Raw genomic sequence first — 20608 nt, 5'->3', positions numbered from 1 at the left:
CCTGAGCAACTCAGGGAAGCCACATGGCGCTTTCAGCACCATTCCTGTGTTTTTCGAGCTTGAAAGTCTAGTGTCACACAAACTCTGGCCCTTTGCCTGCCCCTCATACATCAGGACCTGCACTGGGGTGCCTCATTGGTGTGGCCCACAATCTACTCTGGGTGTCCGCCTGGGGAGAGTCAGGTCCGAGCCACGGCTGTTTGAGTTAGCACCGTTTCCTCGGGGATAGAGTATTTGTTGCGAGGTAACATCGTCGAGTTCTGACAGAACAGAGGAACAGTCCGAGGTACGGGAGGACTGGTCTGGTTGGGTGACAGATCCAATGTGGTAAAAACGAAGAGAGGACCACTCAAAGTGGCTTTCAGGTCCTGAGCCACACCACGCACTGGAGAGATCAAGGCCAGAAGCGTGGGTGCGGTGGAAAGAGTCACTGGGGTGTGGCCGGGAGAGCGGCTGCATCCACCAGGGTGAAGGACGGGGGCATGAGGTGGCCAGTAAAAAAGGCAACAGTGGGACCACTGGGCAACTGGGGAAGCTGTGGCGTTCGGAAGTCCCAGCGTGTCATAAAGACGATGTCCAGAAGAGGGGACAAGGCACAGGGCGGCGAGGGAAGAGACACATGAGGAGGGGAAAGGAGTCACTAGTGTCAGGAGGTGCAGAGTGCGTGCAGGCCAGGGAGGGGTGTGTCATGGTAAGGAAGCGAATCTCAGGGGCCTTGGGCAGTGCGCCCCTCGACCACCCCCCCTCCGCAGGTTGGGCTCCAGGGCTGCAGGAAGAAGGGGAACAGGGAGACATGGAGACTGTACTCACCTGCTAGAGGCAGAAGCTTGGCACCTGAGGGGAGGCTCTCTGAGACCCAGGGCACACGCCCCGTGCAGGAAGGTGAGAAGCAGCCAGGAGAATAGGAGATGCTTCCAGAGAAGCTTCCAGAGAAGTGAGGCTGAATATGAGAGGGTCACAGCACCTCGCCAGCCACAGACGGGTGGCCTGGGAGCTGACGCGCCCCGTTGCCTTGCAGTCTGTGCTTTCCCGTACCTCCTGGCCTTCACCACCGACTCCATCGAGATCCGCCTGGTGGTGAACGGGAACCTGGTCCACACAGCTGTCGTGCCGCAGCTGCAGCTCGTGGCCTCCCGGGTGAGTAGACCCCCCTGGTTTTATCTCCATCCCAGTGGCTTTGGGAGCCCTGAGCTGCAGGAGGTGACAGGCGAGCGGGGACACCCCTCTCAGGCAGCAGGGCAGGGGACGGCCACGCCACTTGTGTGTCAGGGCACCAGGAAGGAGTGAACGAGCTGAAAAACAGACTCACTAGCTGGGTTTTCACATGTGGGCCCTGGGGCTTCAGAAGGCCCCTCCTCGGGCATGTTAACATGGTTGTTTGGTGCTGGTGGCGGTTGGGGAGCGCTCACCCAAAGAGGCCCCCTAACAGAGACAGGGTCCGTGGTCACCGTGACACTGAAGGACAGTCCGAGCCTAGAAAAGTAAGAGCAGCAGCGGCACTTCCTTCCTTTGCCACGTTCTGTCCTCGGCTTGGATTTGAATTGGAGTCCCGTGAACTCCGCAAGGCTAACCAAGTAACCGGGTCTAGTAACACAGAGCCTGAGCAACAGCAAGGACGCCAGGAGGGACAATGACTTCCCATGGTGTCACCTCACTGGTCCATATGCAGAGGATGGTCTAGTCCCCTCCCCGGGACAGCCCACAGCCCTGCCAGCCTGGGCTGGTCCCCTGCTGCAGCCCCGTGGTACTGTCTCCACCCTGACATGCAGCACCCCTGGCAGGGGGCGACTGCATTTTCTGTCTGCCTGGCTCACTACCGTGACAGCTCTGTGCCAGCAGGACTGGTTCTGTGGCAGACGCCTAATCACTAGTGGCGCGGGTGGGAAATGTTGAACCAGCTCTCCGAAAGGTGCGTGTGTCTGTGTGTGCACATTTTTATACATATATAAAAAATCTGCTTACCATTTACAGATAAAATATACAATGATTCTAATATTAAAGTCCATTTCACCATTAGCTCTCACAAAACGCTTCTGTTTATTTTTGCTGAACTCTCGTCTGTAGCCAACCCCTGGCTGTGGTTCAACCAGTGATGTTACAGTTGCAGTTACAGCTCAGTCTGTTCATTCCTTTTCCAGAAAGTTCCTTGTGACCTGATCCAGTGTGACCTACTGTTAAACGCATCCTCGCCCTCATGCAAGTCAGGCATTAAACCGAAACTTCTTTCAGTTCCAGCATTAGACTCAACATACCTTTAATTTTAATCTTCATTAGCATGTTCTCTATCACTTTAAGTCTAGACAGTCAACAAATCAGGCTCCGATTTGTAGCTCTGCCACTTTCCGGGGTGTGAACAGCCCTACAGTGGTTAATTTCCAACCCCTGCCTGCCGGTGGCACTCAAGCAAGGTGGACTATTACAGTGTTCCCGCCACCCAAATACTGTGACTGTAAAAACCTCAAGAGCACAGCAAATATAACAAACACAGCAAAATAATTAGGAATGGTTGGATTTTGATATTTAGTGCCTTCCTTTGTAATGTGATTTATCTAAGTTTAATAACGGCTGTGTGTGATGGCTTGTAAAATCCCTGAAAATCGGGCTTCCTGCGTCAGCCCCAGCTGGCTCCAGCACAGCCCCACTTGACACAGGTGGGCAGGAGAGCGTGGGCCCAGGGCAGGGGCGACCCACTTCCCCACCTGCGAGTGGCCCTGCCCGAGCGCCCAAGGCCCTTCAGCCCCGGCACCCGGGAGCCTGAGACCCGTGAGGGAGGCGTGTGTGTGTGTGTGTGTGTGTGTGTGTGTGTGTGTGTGTGTGTGGTGTCGTGTTTGCAGCTACAAACAGAGGGGGAGGGTGGGAAGGCGAACACTCAGGGCGAGCCCGAGGGGCTGTGCTGGCCTTCCCACTGGGGCCTCCCCAGCATCGGGCCCTGTGCTGCCCGCTGCCCGGGATGAGCTGGTGGCGGGAGCTGAGTGAGGATGGACGGCCAGCGGGCGCACGGCCCACAGGACCCGGCGGCTCTAACGTCTGTCTCCCCTTCTAGTCGGACATATACTTCACAGCCACGGCGGCCGAGCGTGAGGGCTGGTCCGCCGGCAGCTCCAAGGCAGCCAGCGCCCACAACTCCCCTCAGACGCCACCAGGCCGAGATGCTTCCGTGTTTCCTTCTTCCCTGGGGGAAGGTGAAGTCCGTTTCCACTGTCTTATTCGTGGGTGTTTCCGATCCATTCGCTGTCTGCTATCAACATGGGATTAGCGCCTCGGAAAGTCACTGTCGAAAACCAGGAAAAAACTTGTATTCTGAACGCTTTGGTTGCATCCTTAAGAAACCTGGTGATCACACAAAGAAAAATCCTATTATGGGGAAAAAAATTGTTTCAGTGGGGAACAGGGGGAGCTGAGAGCGAGAGAGACTCCCACTTGTCAAGCGAAGTTACTTCCCCTTCAGGGACGTTAACTAGAGAGTAGGTTTCATAGCTAACAGGGCGCGGCCAGAAAACCTTCCAGTCTTGCACTCTACCCGGCTTCGCACACGAGTCCCAGAGGCCTCTGCTGTGGTTACCAGCCACTGCGGGCCCAGCTTTCCCCAGCTTCTCACCACGTCAGGCCCCCGGATGGCTCCCGGCCGCAGTAAAGCGCAGGCTGCCCAAGCAGCCTCTCTGCAGCTGGGGGCCCGGCAGCTGCTCGCCGTTCTCGTCTGCTCTTTGCTCCTGTGCAGGGAACCGGTGGTGGGTGCATTTTGCCCACTTTACCCATGAAAACGGGGCCCTTGGAAAACACAGCTGTCGGGCACCGTCCCTTGGCTGCTCCTAATGGGACTTGGGAGATCAGCGGGTGATGTCCAATCTTCCTTCACGCTAACTATGTTGAGGTGCTAGAGATTATCCTCTTGTAAGTAATCTGAAGTTTTCTTAAAGTTCTGACGTTCTTTTCTAAATCACATTTCAGGTGAAATTCAGTCAAAAAGTCTGTACAAGATTCCACTCAGAAACCTGGTTGGCAGAAGCATCGAGCGACCTCTGAAGTCGCCCTTAGTCTCCAAGGTCATCACCCCGCCCACGTCCATCGGCGTGGGCATCGCCGCCATCCCCGTCACTCACTCCCTGTCCCTGTCCCGGATGGAGATTAAAGAAATAGCGAGCAGGACCCGCAGGGAGCTGCTGGGTAACGGCTCTCAGTGTTTTTGTCGTCACTGTTGGTAAACATGCCAGCTGGTTTTATCTTTGGGTGTTCACGCCCCTCAAAGACAGTGAGTTGAAAGGAAGCCTTCCCTTTAGTACGGGATCTGTAAGTCAATTACAGTGCCCCTCCGCCGAGGGGTGCAGCACAGCACACCCCACCCATGGCGGCTCAGTCTGTGTTTAGCGGCGTGGAAAGCGGCCCAAACCTCGGGTGAGGGGGAAAGGCAGCTTGTTAATAGTATGTCTAGTCTGATACGATTTTTATGTATATATGATTTCCTAGGAAAGTGTCTAGAAGGGTGTATATCCTACAGTTCTGAGATAACATTTGATATTTGTATCTCCATAAGTTTAAATTTACCATGTTTGTCCATATTTGTGGGGCGGTGCGGCTATCCCTTCTCCAAGCTCCTCGAGCGTGGGCACAGGTGTGTGGGGTAGCACAAAGGCAGACACGCACTCTGCCCTTTTCTCCGGGCCTGCAGATGGGCGCCTGCACCAGAGAGACAGAAAGCACCCAGACAGCTGGGAAAGGCTAGGCTGTTAGAACCCTTGTGGCTCCGAATCATGGAAACAAAATGAGGGGAAGTGGAAGTGATGCGTTAAGCCAGAAAGAACTCGAGTGGGGACCTGCAAGGCGTCCAGCTAGAAGGGCAGTGGCCTTAGTGCCTGCCCGCCCGGCCTCATGTTTCCCAAACAGAGAAGGGGATCCGGGCCCCTGGGGGGACGCAGGCTTTGACACTGGCAAAGTCAGTTGGTTTTAGAAGTCGGTGCCCCCCACTGTGCCTTTATAATATATGCGTTGCCATTTTTAACCCACTGTGCCCTGTGAAAACTCGATCTGTGACCACTATTTTACAAGCCCCTGTGCTTTTCCGACATGCAACCGAACTGAGTTGCAGAATTAGTTTCTAGTGGAAGGATTCTAGCCCTTCCCTCCTTCATTTGACTCGAGTCTCTGTGAGTCTTAAAAATTTTCAGCAACACATATATTCTTTATAATCAAAGGGGAAAAGCCTTCCACCTACAAGAAAACCAATTATTTTAAATATATACTTTTTCTTCAGTCTTCCTGACTGTATCCCAATAATGCACCAATTCCCAACCAAAAGGAAAGGGGCCTTTTCTGTCTCTGTGTCGGCCCTCTGGTGACGACCCTCTGACCTCTGCTTCTGCCCTGCAATCCAGGCCTCTCCGATGAAGGTGGACCTAGGTCAGAAGGAACACCAAAGTCCAAATCCAAAGCCCGGAAGCGGTTAGAAGAAAGCCAAGGAGGTCCCAAGCCAGGGACAGTGAGATCAACTAGCAGCGACAGGTAAAGAAAGAACAGCAGCCCCAGCAGCCCCTGCTCAGGGCAGTGGCCCTTCGAATCACAGCACTTCCACGAGGCCCCTTGAGCAGCCGCAGCTCAGGGCTCCCCAGAGAGCACAGCCTGCCAGGAGGGCCCGACAGATGGGCGACCTCGCCAGCCATCCAACAAACGCTCATTAAAACACAGTGAGACACCTTGATATTTTTGCTCACCATATTTATTGACAGAGGTGTTTTTAAAACAAAAATGCTCAGTACGAGTGATGGGAAAAGGCACTTCTGCAATGCTTGTGGTGGGAATGGCCACAGCTACAGCCTCTCTGGGGGGCAGTTTAGTATCACAGGCCAGTGAGTACTTGTTGAACCCCCCCGATCTGTCCCCTAAGGTCCTCTGTGTCCCTCAAGCAACATCGTGCATGCTCCATGCATTCCGCACGCATTCGCAGAGTGCCCAGCACTGAGCTGGGTCTTAGGAACATAGAGATGGCCTTCAGGGGCTTCCCAGGCCCGTGGGGAAGGCCAACAAGGACATTCTAGGAAGCACAGCATTTTGGGGTGGCAGGTGGTGCAGAGCAACGTGGGGTGCCATCCGCCCCACACCTGGGGCAGGAAGGGTCTCAAACATCAGAAGGTTGGATAGGTCTATTTTGGGGAGTGGATCAAGGAAGTCTTCTTTGAGGAAGTGGCACTGAGCTGAGCAAGAGACACACAGAGGGATGGGAGGGGGCCGGAGGGGTCTGCAGGGCCTGTGGCCTTGTGGATAGGAGTTTCAGTCTTAACCTCAGGCCATGGGGGCCACGGGTGGGTTTGAGGTGAAGAGTGACTTTCCCACGATGGACACTTGAGAAAGGTAAATAATGCCTCACCCACACCTCCGATGTCACTGCTGGCCTTTAAAATGCACACCGATCCATGAGGTAGGGCTCTCGGACTGCAGGCCTCAAGCTGTGTCGGGGTGGGGGTGACCCTGCACGTCCCCACCTCTCCCCTAGTGGGTAGCGGAGACAGGCTAGGAGCTCAGGTGAGCAGTACGCCGCCGGCTCAGGGGTGCTCCCAGTGATCCTTCTCAGCGACTCTCTCTCCTAGGATCACGTCGGGCTCCTTGGAAAGCCCCTCCACTGCCGAAGCCAATCCCGAGGGGCCTTGCCACTCAGCAGGCTCGGACCAGGACCCTGGGGCAGACAGAGAAGGCAGCCCCGTCTGGGGCAGCAGCCCCTTCCAGCTCACAGCCTCCTCGGACGAAGACGTTATTGACTTGAAGTAAACAGAACGCGAGTGGAGTTTGCCACCTTTAACTTTCTTACGGAGGTTTATACTCTTGAACCAGAGCTGACACCTTTTCTCAACGAAATGTGGCTTTGAGCCTGTCCGCAACGTATTGGACCAAACCTTCTGCACCCTCAGCCAGTCTGGGTCACTCTCTAGCGTCCAGTGCCATCTCTCTCAACCTCTGTTTCTTTCTGTTCAGGAAGCATCCGTCCCCTTGTAATACAGGTGGTAGATTTCACTGAGGTTTTAGATTGACACTTTGAATAAACCAAAAAATGTTCATTCTTACTTATGGCAGCCTTCTTTTATATTTTATATACCTAGATGGGAAAATTATTTTTTTCATTCCAGTTTTTTGTCATATAATGTGTTTCTTTTATAAAAAAAAAAAAGCCATTGCTTTTCAAATGTATTCTAAATAAGGTTTCTTTCTGCACCTGTGGCCCTGTCACCATTTCAAGTCCCTGTGATTAGAACCAGCTCCATTCCTGCCCATGGGCTCTTGAGAAAAGCTGACCATTAGGTCTCAGAAGCTCCTGTTTTCTTCCTCCTTGTGTCTCACAAAAAAACAGTAAGGTATAGGAAGGAGCTTGTGAAGAGTCTTAAGATGGTTTTGTTGTTACTCTGAAATCATATAACATCATTCTCAAGTTCCTTCCTCTCATTCGGGGCTGCTTTACTCTTTCACGTGAACCAAATGATTATCCTTCCTCTTGTTACTTATCCGTCTTGCGCTGCTCCCTCCTCAAAGTAAGAAGAAAATGTAGGTTTGGCCAAGTGCAACTGAAACAATAGAATGTCAGCCTCTAGCCAGGACAGATCAAAGCGGGGAATCTAGTTTCACTGACTGTAAAAACTTTAATGTTCGAAGGAGGTAATTTACTTCTGGCTTTAGTCTGATAATTCCGTTCCATTATATCTCTTGTCAACTATATTACCCATCACAAGATACGTAAGGCCTTCCCCCATTAAAGCAGCTCTGAGTCCTTCTGCAGGTCTTCGCCTTAAGTGCAGAGCTGTGTGTGACCTTGATCTGCCAGAAATCTGGACCCTGCCTCCCCGCCAGCCTTGCACAGCACCAGGAGCTCCCTTCCCTGCCTGTCGCCCCAGCGGTTCAGCATGATGGTGAATCAAGCTGAAGGCCGCCTGGCTCCCTTCAGTGGAAGGCAAGAAGCCAGAGTCAGAGAGTAAATTAGTCAGAAAGTAAACAGAGCTTTGTAGGTGTGCCCGAGTGGGGCATGTCCAACCTGCGTGTCCAACCAACGTGTCTTCTCGCGGTCTTAGCGGCATTCAGCTTTGCCATTCTTCCTCGTGTCTTATTATGCCCTTTTCACATGCAGAGGAAAACACAAACTCCACTACATCCTGTATCTCCACCTCACCAAAAGTCTTGTGAGTTATTTACCTTTTGCTTTTCAAATGAGGGCACAGGCTCAGAAAGGGGCAGTGACTAGAACCTGTGAGTTCTCTGGCCCCAGAGCTGGGCTCTCCCCACTGTCCACCACACAGAGCCAGGCTGAGCCATGGTGTCCCTTGGATCTGGCTGATGTTCTTCATGTTAAACTAATTTGTGACCTTTATGAGTTTATGTGTATGTTTTTCTGTCAACTTTTTTCCCTGATGTTTCTTGCTTTCTCAGCCTGGAATAGAAAAACCAAAGGCTTTTTAGACCATTTAGAACAAAGATTGGCAGTACCGGAGTCACCCCATGATGTGGCACAAGCCACAGATCTGCGGAATAAATGCAGAAAAGGCAAGAGGTGGTGCTTAGCTTATAAAGGGGGGCAAGAGGCTGCCCTGGCAGCAGTATTTGCGTACAGTGGTCACGAAGTGAACCACTTCTCACAGGAGCAAACGGGTTTGTAGGGGCGGGTGGCTCAGAGGGCTGGCTGGCGCTGGCTGGGCTCACCGGAGCATCCTGGTTACATAAGCATCTCTGCATACGCCCTGGTGAGTTACAAAATAAACTGTCTCACTGAGCAGTTTACCCACGGAGTATGAGTCTGCATCCACTCTGCAAGCACCAAGCAGCTATCTGGACAAGGAGGTCATGTGCGTTGGGGGAGGGCGCGAAGTAAACAGGTGATCACAAAGTTGTGATAATGTATAACTACCGTGAGCCCAAGATGCCCCGCAGAGCACGGAGAAGTGGTCTGTCGTTAAAGGTGGTGCAGTCCGGTGACTGCCCTGGGGCAAACAACTGCCCTGATCACATTGGCTAGCGTTTTGTGCTTGGTGTTTATGTACCTTGCCCCTACTCAGAACTCTCCTGGAAGACAGGTACTATCATCCCCAGGTAGAGATAAGGAAACACAGGCTCCGGGAAAGAGTAGAAGCTAATCCTCTTGCAGCCCTGCTTCTTCCCAGAATTACACAGCACCCCACTGCAGGCGCCTGTGCCCAGAGTGTCCGTACAAATGGCGCGGTTCTCCTGAACCCTGACTGCATTCATCATCCTCACTCCAGCAGTGACTCGGGTGGGCAGCTAGAGAGGTTGGCTACTACCATCCGCAGGGGACCCGAAGTTGGGAGGTATTTGTTTGAAAGTTCAAGAAGTCAGGATTACCTGTGAAGTGAGTGGAATTTAGGGAGCGTGGAGCTCACCACTTAAGCCCTGATCAGTCACACAAGCGGCATGGGGGACCCCGGGTCCCCAGCACCTGGAGATCCTAGTCGTCGTAGGCTCTGTTGCCGTCAACAATCTTAGGGCTCCAAGGGATGACCTGCACGAAGGTGGGCTGTGTCGCGCAGGGCCGCGCCTCAGCCCCCGCCCCCCAGCAGCCAAGCTGGAGCGCCCGGGCCAGGCTCTGCGTCTGAGAGGAGAGTAACACACAGCAGTCATTGGGATAACTCCAGCCCTGCGGCTCTCGGAGGGGTACCAGGCGGAGGGGCCAGGCCCTTCCAACTCAGGCCCCAGAGCAGCTGTAAACACCGAGCAGGAACTGCACACGGACTAAGGGAGGACTGTGGCAGCAGCCCAGAGTGGGAGGTGGAAAGTCCTGGGCGTGACCCACGTGCTCCGCCTTCCTCCGGCTCCTAGCCCCATTGGTTGAAGCCAGACTGAGAGGCGACTCCAGGGGCATGGGCAATCCCTGCCATCCACCCTCATTGGCCGGCTCGGTCAGAGGCAGCTATTTGACCCCGCGTGGCTCGCACCACACTCCTATTGAATGATTTGCTCAAGGCCCAGATACAAACTCCGCCCCTCCTGTACATTGGATAACTCTGTTCTAGGGGCGGTTCCAGTGCGTTTCGCCAACTGTCTCTTTGGTTCCATTGGTCTGCTTTGATTTCAAGGGCGTATCTCGACGCAACGCTAGCTGTGCCTTGCGTTCCCATTGGCTGCTCTCCACCCACGCCCAGAGCCTCCTAGAGACTCCCATTGGCCAGCTCTGCCGGGAGAGGCTGGTGCAGACCTCAGTCGCGGGACACTTGGCAGTTCTGGCTTCAGAGCGGACCCAGCAAGGGTTGGCTGCAGACATGACGCCAGAAGCCCAGGTGGAGACCCTGCCGCTCCTGCGGCCGCCAGGTGGCAGGTGAGCGGGCTGGTGAGCCCAGACCCGAGGCGCGTCCTCGCCCCTCTCCCGGCGCCCAGGCCGGCGCCGCTCACCGACCGCCTTATTCCCGCAGCGGTCCCCGCAGCCGCCGCGTCTTCCTCGCCGCCTTCGCCGCTGCCCTGGGCCCGCTCAGCTTCGGCTTCGCGCTCGGCTACAGCTCCCCCGCTATCCCAAGCCTGCGGCGCGCAGCGCCACCGGCCCCACAGCTGGACGACGAAGATGCTTCATGGTTTGGGGTGAGACATCTGGCTGGGACACCACCCCTTTCACCCCTAAGACGGGCTCCGGGGCCCTCCACGCCCACGCCCTCGGACACTTGATGGACTTTACCCTGCCAGGGGTCACCCTCTCCCCGACTACAGGCCAGGGACTTAGTCCTCTTCTCTCCGAGGTCACTGGTGTTGGGGTGGCGGGCAAGGTTGGGCCACGATCCCCTTGCCCCCCCTCCTCAGCCGGCGATCGTCCCCAGGCCATCGTGACCCTGGGAGCCGCGGCTGGAGGCGTGCTGGGCGGCTGGCTGGTGGACCGCGCAGGGCGCAAGCTGAGCCTCCTGTTCTGCACCGCGCCTTTCGTGGTCGGTTTTGCCGTCATCACCGCGGCCCAGGACGTATGGATGCTGCTGGGAGGCCGCCTCCTGACTGGCCTCGCCTGTGGCATTGCCTCGTTAGTGGCCCCGGTGAGTGCCCCCTAGCCTCAGGCCCTGGGACCGAGGAACAGGAGAGACCTTGGGGCATGGTTCTCCCCTGGGCCTCCTGGGTGGCCCTTATCTGCTTTATCTCCCTTACCCAGCCATGGGCCTGGAAGAGCTGCTGTTATTAGCCCCGTTTGCAGATGAGTGAGTTTCAGAAAGGTGAAGTCCTTTGTCCAGGCTCAAGTAGGCAGTGGTGAAGCGATTACCCAGGATTGTGCCACTTAACCCAGCCTCCCCTTTGCTCTACAAATAAGATGGCATCTGGATGGTCAGCAGAAGCCACACAGTATGGCTTGGGTCGCCCTTGTCACCCCGTTTACTACCGTTTAGCAAGAATCTCCTGTCAGGTTTGTCCTAGGGGCACAGGCAGCTGCCACCTGCCGACCCCTTCCCTGCTCAACACCAGTCCTCCCGCTGCTTCCCTGCTTCTCTGCCAGCGCCTGACCCAGCACTGCCCAAGCTGACTTTGGAGCTCTACTGGCTGGCTGATATCCCAGCTCTGCCACTTCCAGGGGCAGAGCGCCTCTCTGAGCCTCAGTTCCCTCCCCTGTACAGTGAGAGTGACAGGTTACCTTATGCGGTGGGCGAGGGATCAGAGACACACTGCACATTAGCCCTGTCATGGCTCGTGAAGGCCTTGGGCCCTGGCAGCCGGGATTGCCAGGTGGCCGGTGCACTGCTGCTGGCCATGGGCTAGGATGGTCCACCACCCACACCCCAGCCTGGTTGAGACTGACAGCAGCGGCTCGGGTCCTCCCTGGCCGTCCCTGTTCACCTGCCGCTCATTTCACCTGCATTCGTTGGGCAGCTGGTGTTTTGCTGGACAAAAACACACCTAAGTCATGAACATAAGGTATGGAGTAACCCGGAAGTGTGGGCGAGGCCTTTCTGGCCCCTGAGCCCAGTCAGCGGTAGCCACTGAAGTGAAGAGTTCCTGCTTTAATTCCAAGGACACCCCACCAGCAGCCAGGTGTCTCCTGATGCTAGTTAGAAAGGCAGAATCTTGGGCCCCACTCCAGACCTACTGTACCAGAATCTGCATTTTATCAAGAGTAGCGATACCATTACATGAAAGTTTGTAAAGCTCTGTGCCCCCACCCGCCCATCCCCCTACACACAGCAGCCACATATACACACCATTAGTCCCCTTTAAATCCTTGCCGCAGGTCACTTGGTGGGGTGTGGGGAGCTATGAGGAAGGCTCTGACCTGGGGCTTACAATTAGGGGCCCACCAGGCCTACAGCTCTCGTCTTCATTGCCAACAGGTCTATATCTCTGAAATTGCCTACCCAGAAGTGCGGGGGCTGCTTGGCTCCTGTGTGCAGCTGATGGTCGTCACAGGCATCCTCCTGGCCTACCTGGCAGGTAGAGTTTTCACATGATCTCTTTGATCCCTGTTAATGGCTGCATGGCCACTTTACTGATACATAGAAACTGAAGTTCAGAGAGGTCACGGGACTTGCCCAAGGTCACACAGCCAGTGCCCAAAGTGCTAGGTTCCCAGAACCCCTCCCTGAGACCCGGGGGTGTGTGGGCTTCTGGAGAGCTGAAGAAGGTGATGTCCTCATCTTCCTAGGTGGGGGCCCATCCCGAGGGCCTGGGGAGGGCTGACGGGTTAGGTCGGTACCCTGCTGCGCAGTGACAATCTGAGAACTCCAGGCACAGGTAGGGTACCCCTGAAACCTTCAGCGCCGGAGCTCAGAGGGCCCACGCCTGCCTCACTCAGAAATATCAGGGCTGGATCAGCGGCAGGCAAGGAGGCAGGTTAGGGGGGACCCGAGGCCAGAGCTGGGGCCCGCAGTGGAGACATGTTCCCACCAGACCTGGGGTAGAAAGCGGCCAGACTCTGCATCTGATAGTCCCACACTAATGGAGGGCCTCCGCCCCTTCCTGGCTGGGCGGCCTTGGCCTACTCACACAGCTCCTGGGAGCCTCAGTTTCCCTGTCTGTAAGCGGGGATAACCCCACCTCGTCCACCTCGCTGCTAAGGATTTAAACTCAGTGGCAGGTGAAAAGCGGCTGGCAGCAGACTCCAAATGAGAGTTGTCCAGGGACAGCCTGAGAACCATGGGGAGGGGCAGGGGCCAGGGGCTATCAGGCCTGATGGGTGTGGCAAGACCTGGGCCGCCAGCCCTGGGGGTCTTTAAATTGGTCAATAGGCAGGTTCGTGGTCTTTCATTTTCACCCACTTACTGTCCTGACTCTTAACTCAGAGTGCTGCCTGCAGTCCCGCTTCCATGGGGGCCCAGATGTGCTGGGGCCCTGCCACATACAGATGCTGGCATTTGGGACAGACTCGTGGGTGTCGATACACTCGTGAAATTATCTGCATGTCATTATAGTGTGGCCTTGCGTTGACCACTTCCTGTGACTTATGATCCTCTGGTGTTCAGAGAAAAGTCCCCTGCCCCGTCCCCCTTCCTCTCCGGGGCACCAGCCTTGCCAGCCTCTGGTGGCCTTCCAGAGGGTTGGCATGAGGACTGGATGGGGACTGTGCACACTGATTCTCCTGCCCTGAAATATCACATGCATGGTGCCAAGGCACACCCGTCCTTGCATAGCGAGCGCCTGGTTCTTTGTGCAATGGCCACGTAAATATTCACCAAGCAGACGTAGTGTAACAATGTCCCCGTCATCGTTTCTGCAGTCAACAACAATAGTGGCGATATCAGTAACCAGCTCGAGGGAGCTGTGCAGAGGTAGTGAGGTCCCCACCCTTTAGGCTGAGTCCCTGGGATTGGGGAGGAGCTGGCTCACCTGGGCTCGGACATCTGATCCTCCAACCAGGCTGGGTCCTGGACTGGCGCTGGCTGGCCGTGCTGGGCTGTGTGCCCCCCTCCTTCATGCTGCTGCTCATGTGCTGCATGCCCGAGACCCCGCGCTTCCTGCTGACTCAGCACCAGCGCCAGGAAGCTGTGGCCGCTGCGCAGTTCCTGTGGAGCTCCGAGCAGGACTGGGAAGAGCCCCCTGTTGGGGCTGAGCACCAGGTGAGGGGCTGGGAGGTAGAGCTGTGGGAAGGAATCAGTGTGGCATCACCGCTGTGCATCCAGGGAGGCCGCGCAGCCAGTTCCCAAGGGTGTACACACACTCGCAGGCAGGGGGTGCCATGTTGTCCTGCGTGCCAGCAAGCAAAGGCCTGCTTGAGCTCCACTGCTTGGCGGGGCTCTGGCCTTGGAGATCACTGGGAAAGCCTGGCCCTCAATCTTACTAAAGAGAAAGCCCAGGCTGGGTCCCAGGGACGTGCGGGCAGACTTGAGGACTTGGATTTGTACCTGGGGGGTTACATAGCAGGGGAGATTGAGTCTGTGCCATGTACCTGCGGTGTGACCGTCCCATTGTTAAGCCTTAGTTTCTTCATGCGAAACAGGAGTCCCAGCACATGCCTGCTAGTGGCGATGGAGGAGAGGGTTCGTTGGGCTGGGGGGATTCTGGACCCCCTGGCTCTTTGCCCATGTGCTCTCGTGGTGGTTCCCCCAGCAAATCAGGAAGGGGTGTTGGGACGTGAGGATCTTGTCACCCTCACAAATGGGGAGGCTGAGTGGTGCAGAGACCTGTCTCTGGACCCGAGGCCCAGATGGGGCCAGGGCAAGAAGCTGAGGCTCACTGCTTCGGCCAGGCCTTAGGGTGGTGGGCCCAAAGCCAGGGGCCCCTCGGGAGAAGCACTGATGCCCAGGTTCTGTGAAGCAGGGCTTCCGGCTGGCCCAGCTGAGGCGTCCTGGCGTCTACAAGCCCTTCGTCATCGGGGTCTCGCTGATGGCCTTCCAGCAGCTGTCTGGGATCAACGCTGTCATGTTCTACGCAAAGACCATCTTTGAGGAGGCCAAGTTAAGGGTAAAGAGGCCTCACCCAGCTCGAGTCGTCTGGGTGCCATGCAGGTGTGGCTGAGTCCCCTCGCCTTTGCCTGACCCGCCTCTGCCCACCTCCCCAGGACAGCAGCCTGGCCTCGGTCGTCGTGGGCGTCATCCAGGTGCTGTTCACAGCCATGGCTGCCATCATCATGGACAGAGCTGGGCGGAGGCTGCTCCTGGCCTTGTCAGGTGAGGCCCAAGGGCTCGGCTCAGTCCTTGCAGGGGTGTGGCCCAGGTCAGGCTCCAGTGCAGGCTGGAGGGTCTTTACCGGGACCATCTGTTGTGCAATGAGGCGGGAGGTGTCTCTGAGAACCTGGCGGAGATTTATCGGGAGCGCACGCTCGGGAGTACTGGCTGCAGACCGCCTGTGCCCGTGGCGTCCCCACGTCACACCTGAACCTTTGCAATGAACCTACAGAGAAGGTGCCGCCATGGCCCCAGTTCACAATGAGGAAACTGAGGGCCCTGGAGGGGCAGTGGCTTGGAAGCTTGTGCTCTTTGGGGCAAGTGACTTTACCTCTCTGAACCTCAGTCTCCCCTGTGAAATGGGGGTACCGGTGGGCCTTCGTGAAGAGCACGGGATGGTCGGCGTGTGCCCCTGTGCATGTGCGGAGGCCCACAAGCACCGGTGCCGCTGGGGAAGGCGGGTCCAGTGGTGTGCTGCGCTCTCACAGCCCCGCCCCTCAGGCCCGGGCCCTGCTTCAGGGAGCTTGTTGGAGTTCGTTGAGGTTTGAGGTCCAAGCCAGGGCTGGGCTGGGGTGGGTGCTGCCCAGTCAGGGCTCCCGGGTGCCGCTCATGGCCCCTCCCAGGGGTGTTGAGACCAACCGCGAGGGGCGGCCACACTGGTGGGAGACTCCTGCTGCCGGAGCCGCCTACACCAGCGCCCAGCCCCTGCCGTCCCGCCTGCAGGTGTGGTCATGGTGGTCAGCAGCAGTGCCTTTGGCGCCTACTTCAAGCTGACCCAGGGTGGCCCCAGCAACTCCTCACACGTGGACCTCCTGGCGCCCGTCTCCATGGAGCCAGCCGATGCCAGCGCAGGGCTGGCCTGGTTGGCAGTGGGCAGCATGTGTCTCTTCATTGCTGGTGAGAGGGGCCAGTGCGGAAGTTGGGTGGAGACCAATGGGGACACCCTGTCACTGCTGGGCTCCTACCTGGCCTCACCTGTCCACCTTGGCCCGCAACACTGCATTTATAGCTCTGACCATGTGCCAGGCACCGAGTGAGGCCCTTTTCTGCCCTCTCACTTAATGCCCACACCAGTGTTCTGAGGCCCCCTTGGGATCCCGTTCTACAGAGAAGGGGCCAGAGTGTAAGAAGCAAACAGGACGGCCTGACACCTCAGAGCAGGAGGGCGCAGAGTTCCTGGGCCCAGACCGGAACCCAGGCCCCCTGGACTCACGCCAGGCAGCCCAGCGAGGCACCAGCCCTGGGCTCTGTGGCCAGCAGATAGGTCTGGCCCCTGGGGGTTCTGATGCCTGTCTTGCTCCCGCAGGCTTCGCTGTGGGCTGGGGGCCCATCCCTTGGCTCCTCATGTCTGAGATCTTTCCTCTGCACGTCAAGGGTGTGGCCACCGGCGTCTGCGTCCTCACCAACTGGCTCATGGCCTTTCTGGTGACAAAAGAGTTCAGCAGCCTCATGGTGAGTCCAGGCCCTGGTGGCCACCCCCTCACAGTCAACAGAGCGCACGTGTTAGAATTGCTCTCGGTGCAGAAGATTCAGGACCCGTGGCCTCGGGTACCAGCTGGGGCCCCACCTGGGGCACTCTGGCTGCCTTGGTCAGTGGTGAGGGGGAGACAGATGGGCCGGGGCAGGGGGAAAGGGGGACCCTTCAGGCCGTCTCAGTGGAAGACAGCAGGACCGGCCTGCCCACTGGACATTGGGTACACAGGTTGGGAAGCTGGGCTGTGTGAGAAAACCCTGGCTTTGGAGTGGGCAGGCCTGGGCTCGAACCCTGCCTTAGCCATTTCCCTGCTGTGTGGCCTTGGGCCTGCTGCTTAGCTTCTCTGAACCAGCTTCCTTGGCTGAAAATGGTGGGGGCTGAGGTACCCTCCTCTTGGGGGTGATGGGAACATCAGTTCAGTTCAACATTTTGCTGCCTTCACATGGATGGATGGACAGACATGGCTCCTGCCTAAGGGTCTTCCCAGCCCCTCGGGGGCGGGGCGTTGGTCAATAGTCATTCATTCCCCCGGGTCTCCTGGTATATGCCACATCCAGGCTTGTTCACGGTGCCAGAGACAGCCGGGAATGAGATGGTCGTGGTCCCCTTTATGACAAAGGCTAGGATAGCAGTGAACTGTGGTGGGAGAATGAACAGCCAGAGGCCAGGCTGGGCTGGGGAGGCAGGCCTCAGGAGGCGTGGATGCCCAGGGCTGGCCTGGAGTCCACCCAGAGAGAGGGCCCATTCAGGCAGCTGCCGTGGGGAAGGAGAGCTGAGAAGGAGGAAGGGAGGGGCCTGTGGTTCTGAGGCTTGGGAGGTCGCTGGGGCTGGGCTGGGAGGGTGGGAAGTGCTCACTCTTCCCCCCATGCCTGCCAGCCCTATGTGTCCGTGTCTGTGTGAGCTCACACCGCCCCATCTCCACCTGCTGTCAGCTCACCCACTCCCTCCGGTCCCGAGAAGAGAGACTCCTCTGGGGGCAGGGACTTCAGAGGGCATGGCCAAAGCCAAGGCAGAGGGTAGGTCTGTGGGCTCTGGAGTCAGAGCCCGGGGATGCGGGCCCAGCTGTCACCTGGTAGTGCATCTCCGACCTGGGGGCAGTCACTTCATCACAGTGAGCCTCAGTTTCCCTGGCATACAACATCCACACTTTGGCCAGTGCTCAGCCCTGGGCCTGGGCCGGGCAGGCTGGGGCCCTGGCTGGTGATCACATGAGGGCCCCTGACCTTCTGCCAGGGTCACCCGTGGCTTCCCCTCTCTCTGCAGGAGGTGCTCAGGCCCTACGGTGCTTTCTGGCTCGCCTCCGCCTTCTGCATCCTCAGCGTCCTTTTCACTTTGTCCTGTGTCCCTGAGACCAAAGGAAAGTCCTTGGAGCAAATCACAGCCCATTTTGAGGGGCGATGACAGCCCCTTCCCAGGAGCTGCTGCCCCTGCTAGCTGGGCTGCTTTGGACTTCAGAGGGGACAGAGCCTGCCTGTGACCTTGAGCTGGGCCTCCACCGGAGCCCGGAGCCCCTGCCTGCCCCCAGGGAGCCAGGATCCAGGACCACAGCGCCTCGCAGCTTGTCCTCCGTGTCCCTCCTTCCCGCCCAGGTCGCTCCAGCCCCACGAGCCATGGGCAGGAGGTTCCCGGTCCCTGGGTCAGTTCGTGCCGCTGCTCTGAGGCTGAGGAGGAGGGGACATCTCAGAGGGTCTCGGCTGCTCTGGGGCCAGTCCTCCACATGCCATCACTGTCGTGACACAAAAGCGGCAGTGGAAGAGAGGACATGTGGCTCCTCCTTCTCCGGAGGAGGTGCCTTTGCAGACCCGGCGGTGGCCTTGGTAATGTCTGCCAAATAAAGATTTGACTCGGAAAATCAGGTCACAGCCTCTCTGTGAGCCACAGCTTGAGAAGGGCATTTTCCTGTCTCTTCCACAAACCGGCCTTCCAAGAACACTTACGGGCTTACTTCCCACTCCATATAGGTAACTTGCTTTATTCACTCCCCAGGCTGTGCAGCCCGCGTGTGCCCACCTTGGCATCTTCTATTGGTTCTCACGAGGCTGGAGGGCGGGCCTGTGGTCCAAGGCAGAGCAGGACCCCAGGGTTAGTTTCCAGAAGATCCTGCAGCAGCGGATCTTCAGTGGTTTCAGTAAAATGGGCCAAGTAACACACAGGACAGCTCTCGGCTTTAGCAAAATCCAAATTCCGGGGAGCCTTCCAGAAGTGAGGTCGCCTCCCCCCTGCCAGTAACTGCCCATCTACGTCAGGGTTCGTGCTGCGCGGTGGGTCCTTGACCAGGCTGAGAACCACACTGTGATGCTGGCTGGAATGTCCCACAAACGCCAATCAGCAATCAGCGTAGGGGCGTGGTTCGGGTCTCCGACACCCGGGCTGCAGCGCGGACATCTCACCTGCAGCTCTGCGGCAGGGTTTGCTCCGGTAGCTGGAAGCTCTCTGACCTGGTGTGGCACACTCGGGACCATTCCGTCCCCCTGACTGATGTGTCCTTTATCATCACGCAATGGCCTGCTCTCGCCCTGGCAGCAGCGCTTGCTCCGAGCTCTGCTCTGTCTGGCATCAGTGTAGCCGCTGCCGCTTCCTTTGGCTGGAGTGTTGTGACTCATTTTTATCACAGCATCCTGTACTTTTCTTTTTAATGGAGTGCCGTTTGGCTTTCTCTGAGGATTAGTACTTTCCCTTTATTTTTTAAATCTTATTATTTTTATGGACTATGGTATTACAGTTGTCCCAATTTCCCTCTTTGACCCCCTCCACCAGCACCCCCAACTCCCTCCAGCGATCTCCCCTCCTTTGTTCACGTCCATGGGTCAGGCATATAGGTTCTTTGGCTGCTCCGTTTCCTGTACTAGCTCTTAACCTCCCCCTGCCTATTCTGAAAGTACCAATTTGTACTCCTTAATCCCTTCGCGTCTCCCCACCCCCACACGCCCCCTCCCTGCTGACCTCCATCCCAGTATCCCCCATATCTGTGATTCTGTTTCTGTTCTGCTTGTTTGCTTAGATTGGTTTTTAGATTCAGTTGTTGATAGTTATGTATTTATTGCCATTTTAATGTTCATAGTTTCGATCATCTTCTTTTTCTTAAATATGTCCCCTTAACATTTCATATAATAATGATGATGATTATATGAAAGGTTTAGTGATGATGAACTCCTTTAGCTTTACCTTCTCTGGGAAGCACTTTATCTGCCCTTCAACTTCAACTTGCTGTTGAAAGTGCCAGCTTTGCTGGGTAGAGCAATCTCGGTTGTAGACCCTTGCTTTTCATCACTTTGAATATTTCTTGCCAGTCCCTTCGTGCCTGCAAAGGTTTTTTTGTGTTTTGTTTTGTTGAGAAATCAGCTTATGGGCACTCCTTTGTAGGGAACTCTCTGCTCTTCTCTTGCTGCTTTTAAGACTCTCTCTTTATCTTTAACCTTTGGCATTTTAACTACGATGTGTCTTGGAGTGGGCCTCTTTGCATCCATCTTGTTGGGGACTCTGTGTGCTTCCTGGACTTGCATGTCTATTTCCTTCACCAAATCTAGGAAGTTTTCTTTCAGTATTTTTTCAAACAGATTTCCAATGTCTTGTTCTTTCTCTTCTCCTTCTGGCACCCCTATGATGTGAATGTTGGAGTGCTTGAAGTCCCAGAGGCTGCTTCAACAGTCCTTTTTTTTTTTTTTTTTTTTGGATTCTTTCTTCTTTTTTCTTCTTCTGGATGCTTGTTTTTTGCTTCCTTTTTTCCCAAGTCATTGATTTGATTCTCAGCTTCATCCTCTCTACTGTTGTTTCCCTGTAAATTGTTCTTTATTTCAATTAATGTATCCTTCGTTTCTGACTGGATCTTTTTTATGTTGCCGAGGTCCTCACCAATTTCCTTGAGCATCCTTATAACCAGTGTTTTGAACTCTGCATCTGATAGATTGCTTTTCTCCATTTCGTTTAGCTCTTTTTCTGGAGTTTTGATCTGTTCCTTCATTTGGGCCATGTTTCTTCATCTCTTCATTTTGGCAGCCGCCCTGCATTTGTTTCTATGCATTAGGTAGAGCTGCTTTGGCTCTGTGTCTTGGCAGTGTGGCCTAATGTAGTAGGTGTCCTGTAGCGTCCA

The 20608-nt window shown here is 56.0% G+C and overlaps 2 protein-coding genes and 1 long non-coding RNA gene across 9 annotated transcripts in view; 2 read left to right on the top strand and 1 right to left on the bottom strand.

Annotated features, from left to right (window-relative positions):
- The window catches only part of GARNL3 (GTPase activating Rap/RanGAP domain like 3), a 120834-nt gene extending 113781 nt beyond the window's left edge, over nt 1-7053 (top strand). For all 4 annotated transcript variants that reach the window (XM_045197043.3, XM_024562127.4, XM_024562129.4 and 1 more), the window contains 5 exons: nt 1019-1137; nt 3044-3182; nt 3949-4164; nt 5370-5496; nt 6579-7053. In XM_045197043.3, the coding sequence (XP_045052978.1) occupies nt 1019-1137; nt 3044-3182; nt 3949-4164; nt 5370-5496; nt 6579-6756 (779 nt within the window). In that variant the 3' untranslated portion in view covers nt 6757-7053. The remainder of the gene's footprint in view (nt 1-1018; nt 1138-3043; nt 3183-3948; nt 4165-5369; nt 5497-6578) is intronic.
- On the bottom strand, nt 5693-9718 carry LOC139440801 (uncharacterized). The gene is made up of 2 exons (XR_011651028.1): nt 9328-9718; nt 5693-8401 (listed from the first exon to the last, which is right to left on the bottom strand). It is a non-coding gene; the product is annotated as an uncharacterized lncRNA (long non-coding RNA).
- Nucleotides 9719-10164: 446 nt separating this feature from the next.
- On the top strand, nt 10165-18370 carry SLC2A8 (solute carrier family 2 member 8). Of its 4 annotated transcripts, none has more exons than XM_024562131.3 (10): nt 10165-10297; nt 10392-10554; nt 10788-10994; nt 12276-12375; nt 13798-13997; nt 14698-14841; nt 14939-15047; nt 15768-15941; nt 16351-16496; nt 17782-18370. In XM_024562131.3, exons 1-10 carry the CDS (start codon nt 10242-10244, stop codon nt 17917-17919), a joined length of 1437 nt encoding a protein of 478 aa, XP_024417899.2. In that variant the 5' UTR covers nt 10165-10241; the 3' UTR covers nt 17920-18370. The 4 variants fall into 4 exon arrangements, with proteins under 4 accessions (XP_024417899.2, XP_045052982.2, XP_024417900.2 ...); XM_045197047.2 differs by having other exon boundaries at nt 14695-14841; XM_024562132.4 differs by lacking the exon at nt 16351-16496.
- Nucleotides 18371-20608: the final 2238 nt, after the last annotated feature.

The sequence above is a fragment of the Desmodus rotundus genome, chromosome 1, assembly GCF_022682495.2.
Source record: "Desmodus rotundus isolate HL8 chromosome 1, HLdesRot8A.1, whole genome shotgun sequence".
Taxonomy (NCBI): domain Eukaryota; kingdom Metazoa; phylum Chordata; class Mammalia; order Chiroptera; family Phyllostomidae; genus Desmodus; species Desmodus rotundus.
Note: the sequence above shows the minus strand (reverse complement) of the source record. Positions and strands in the feature narration are given on the sequence as shown.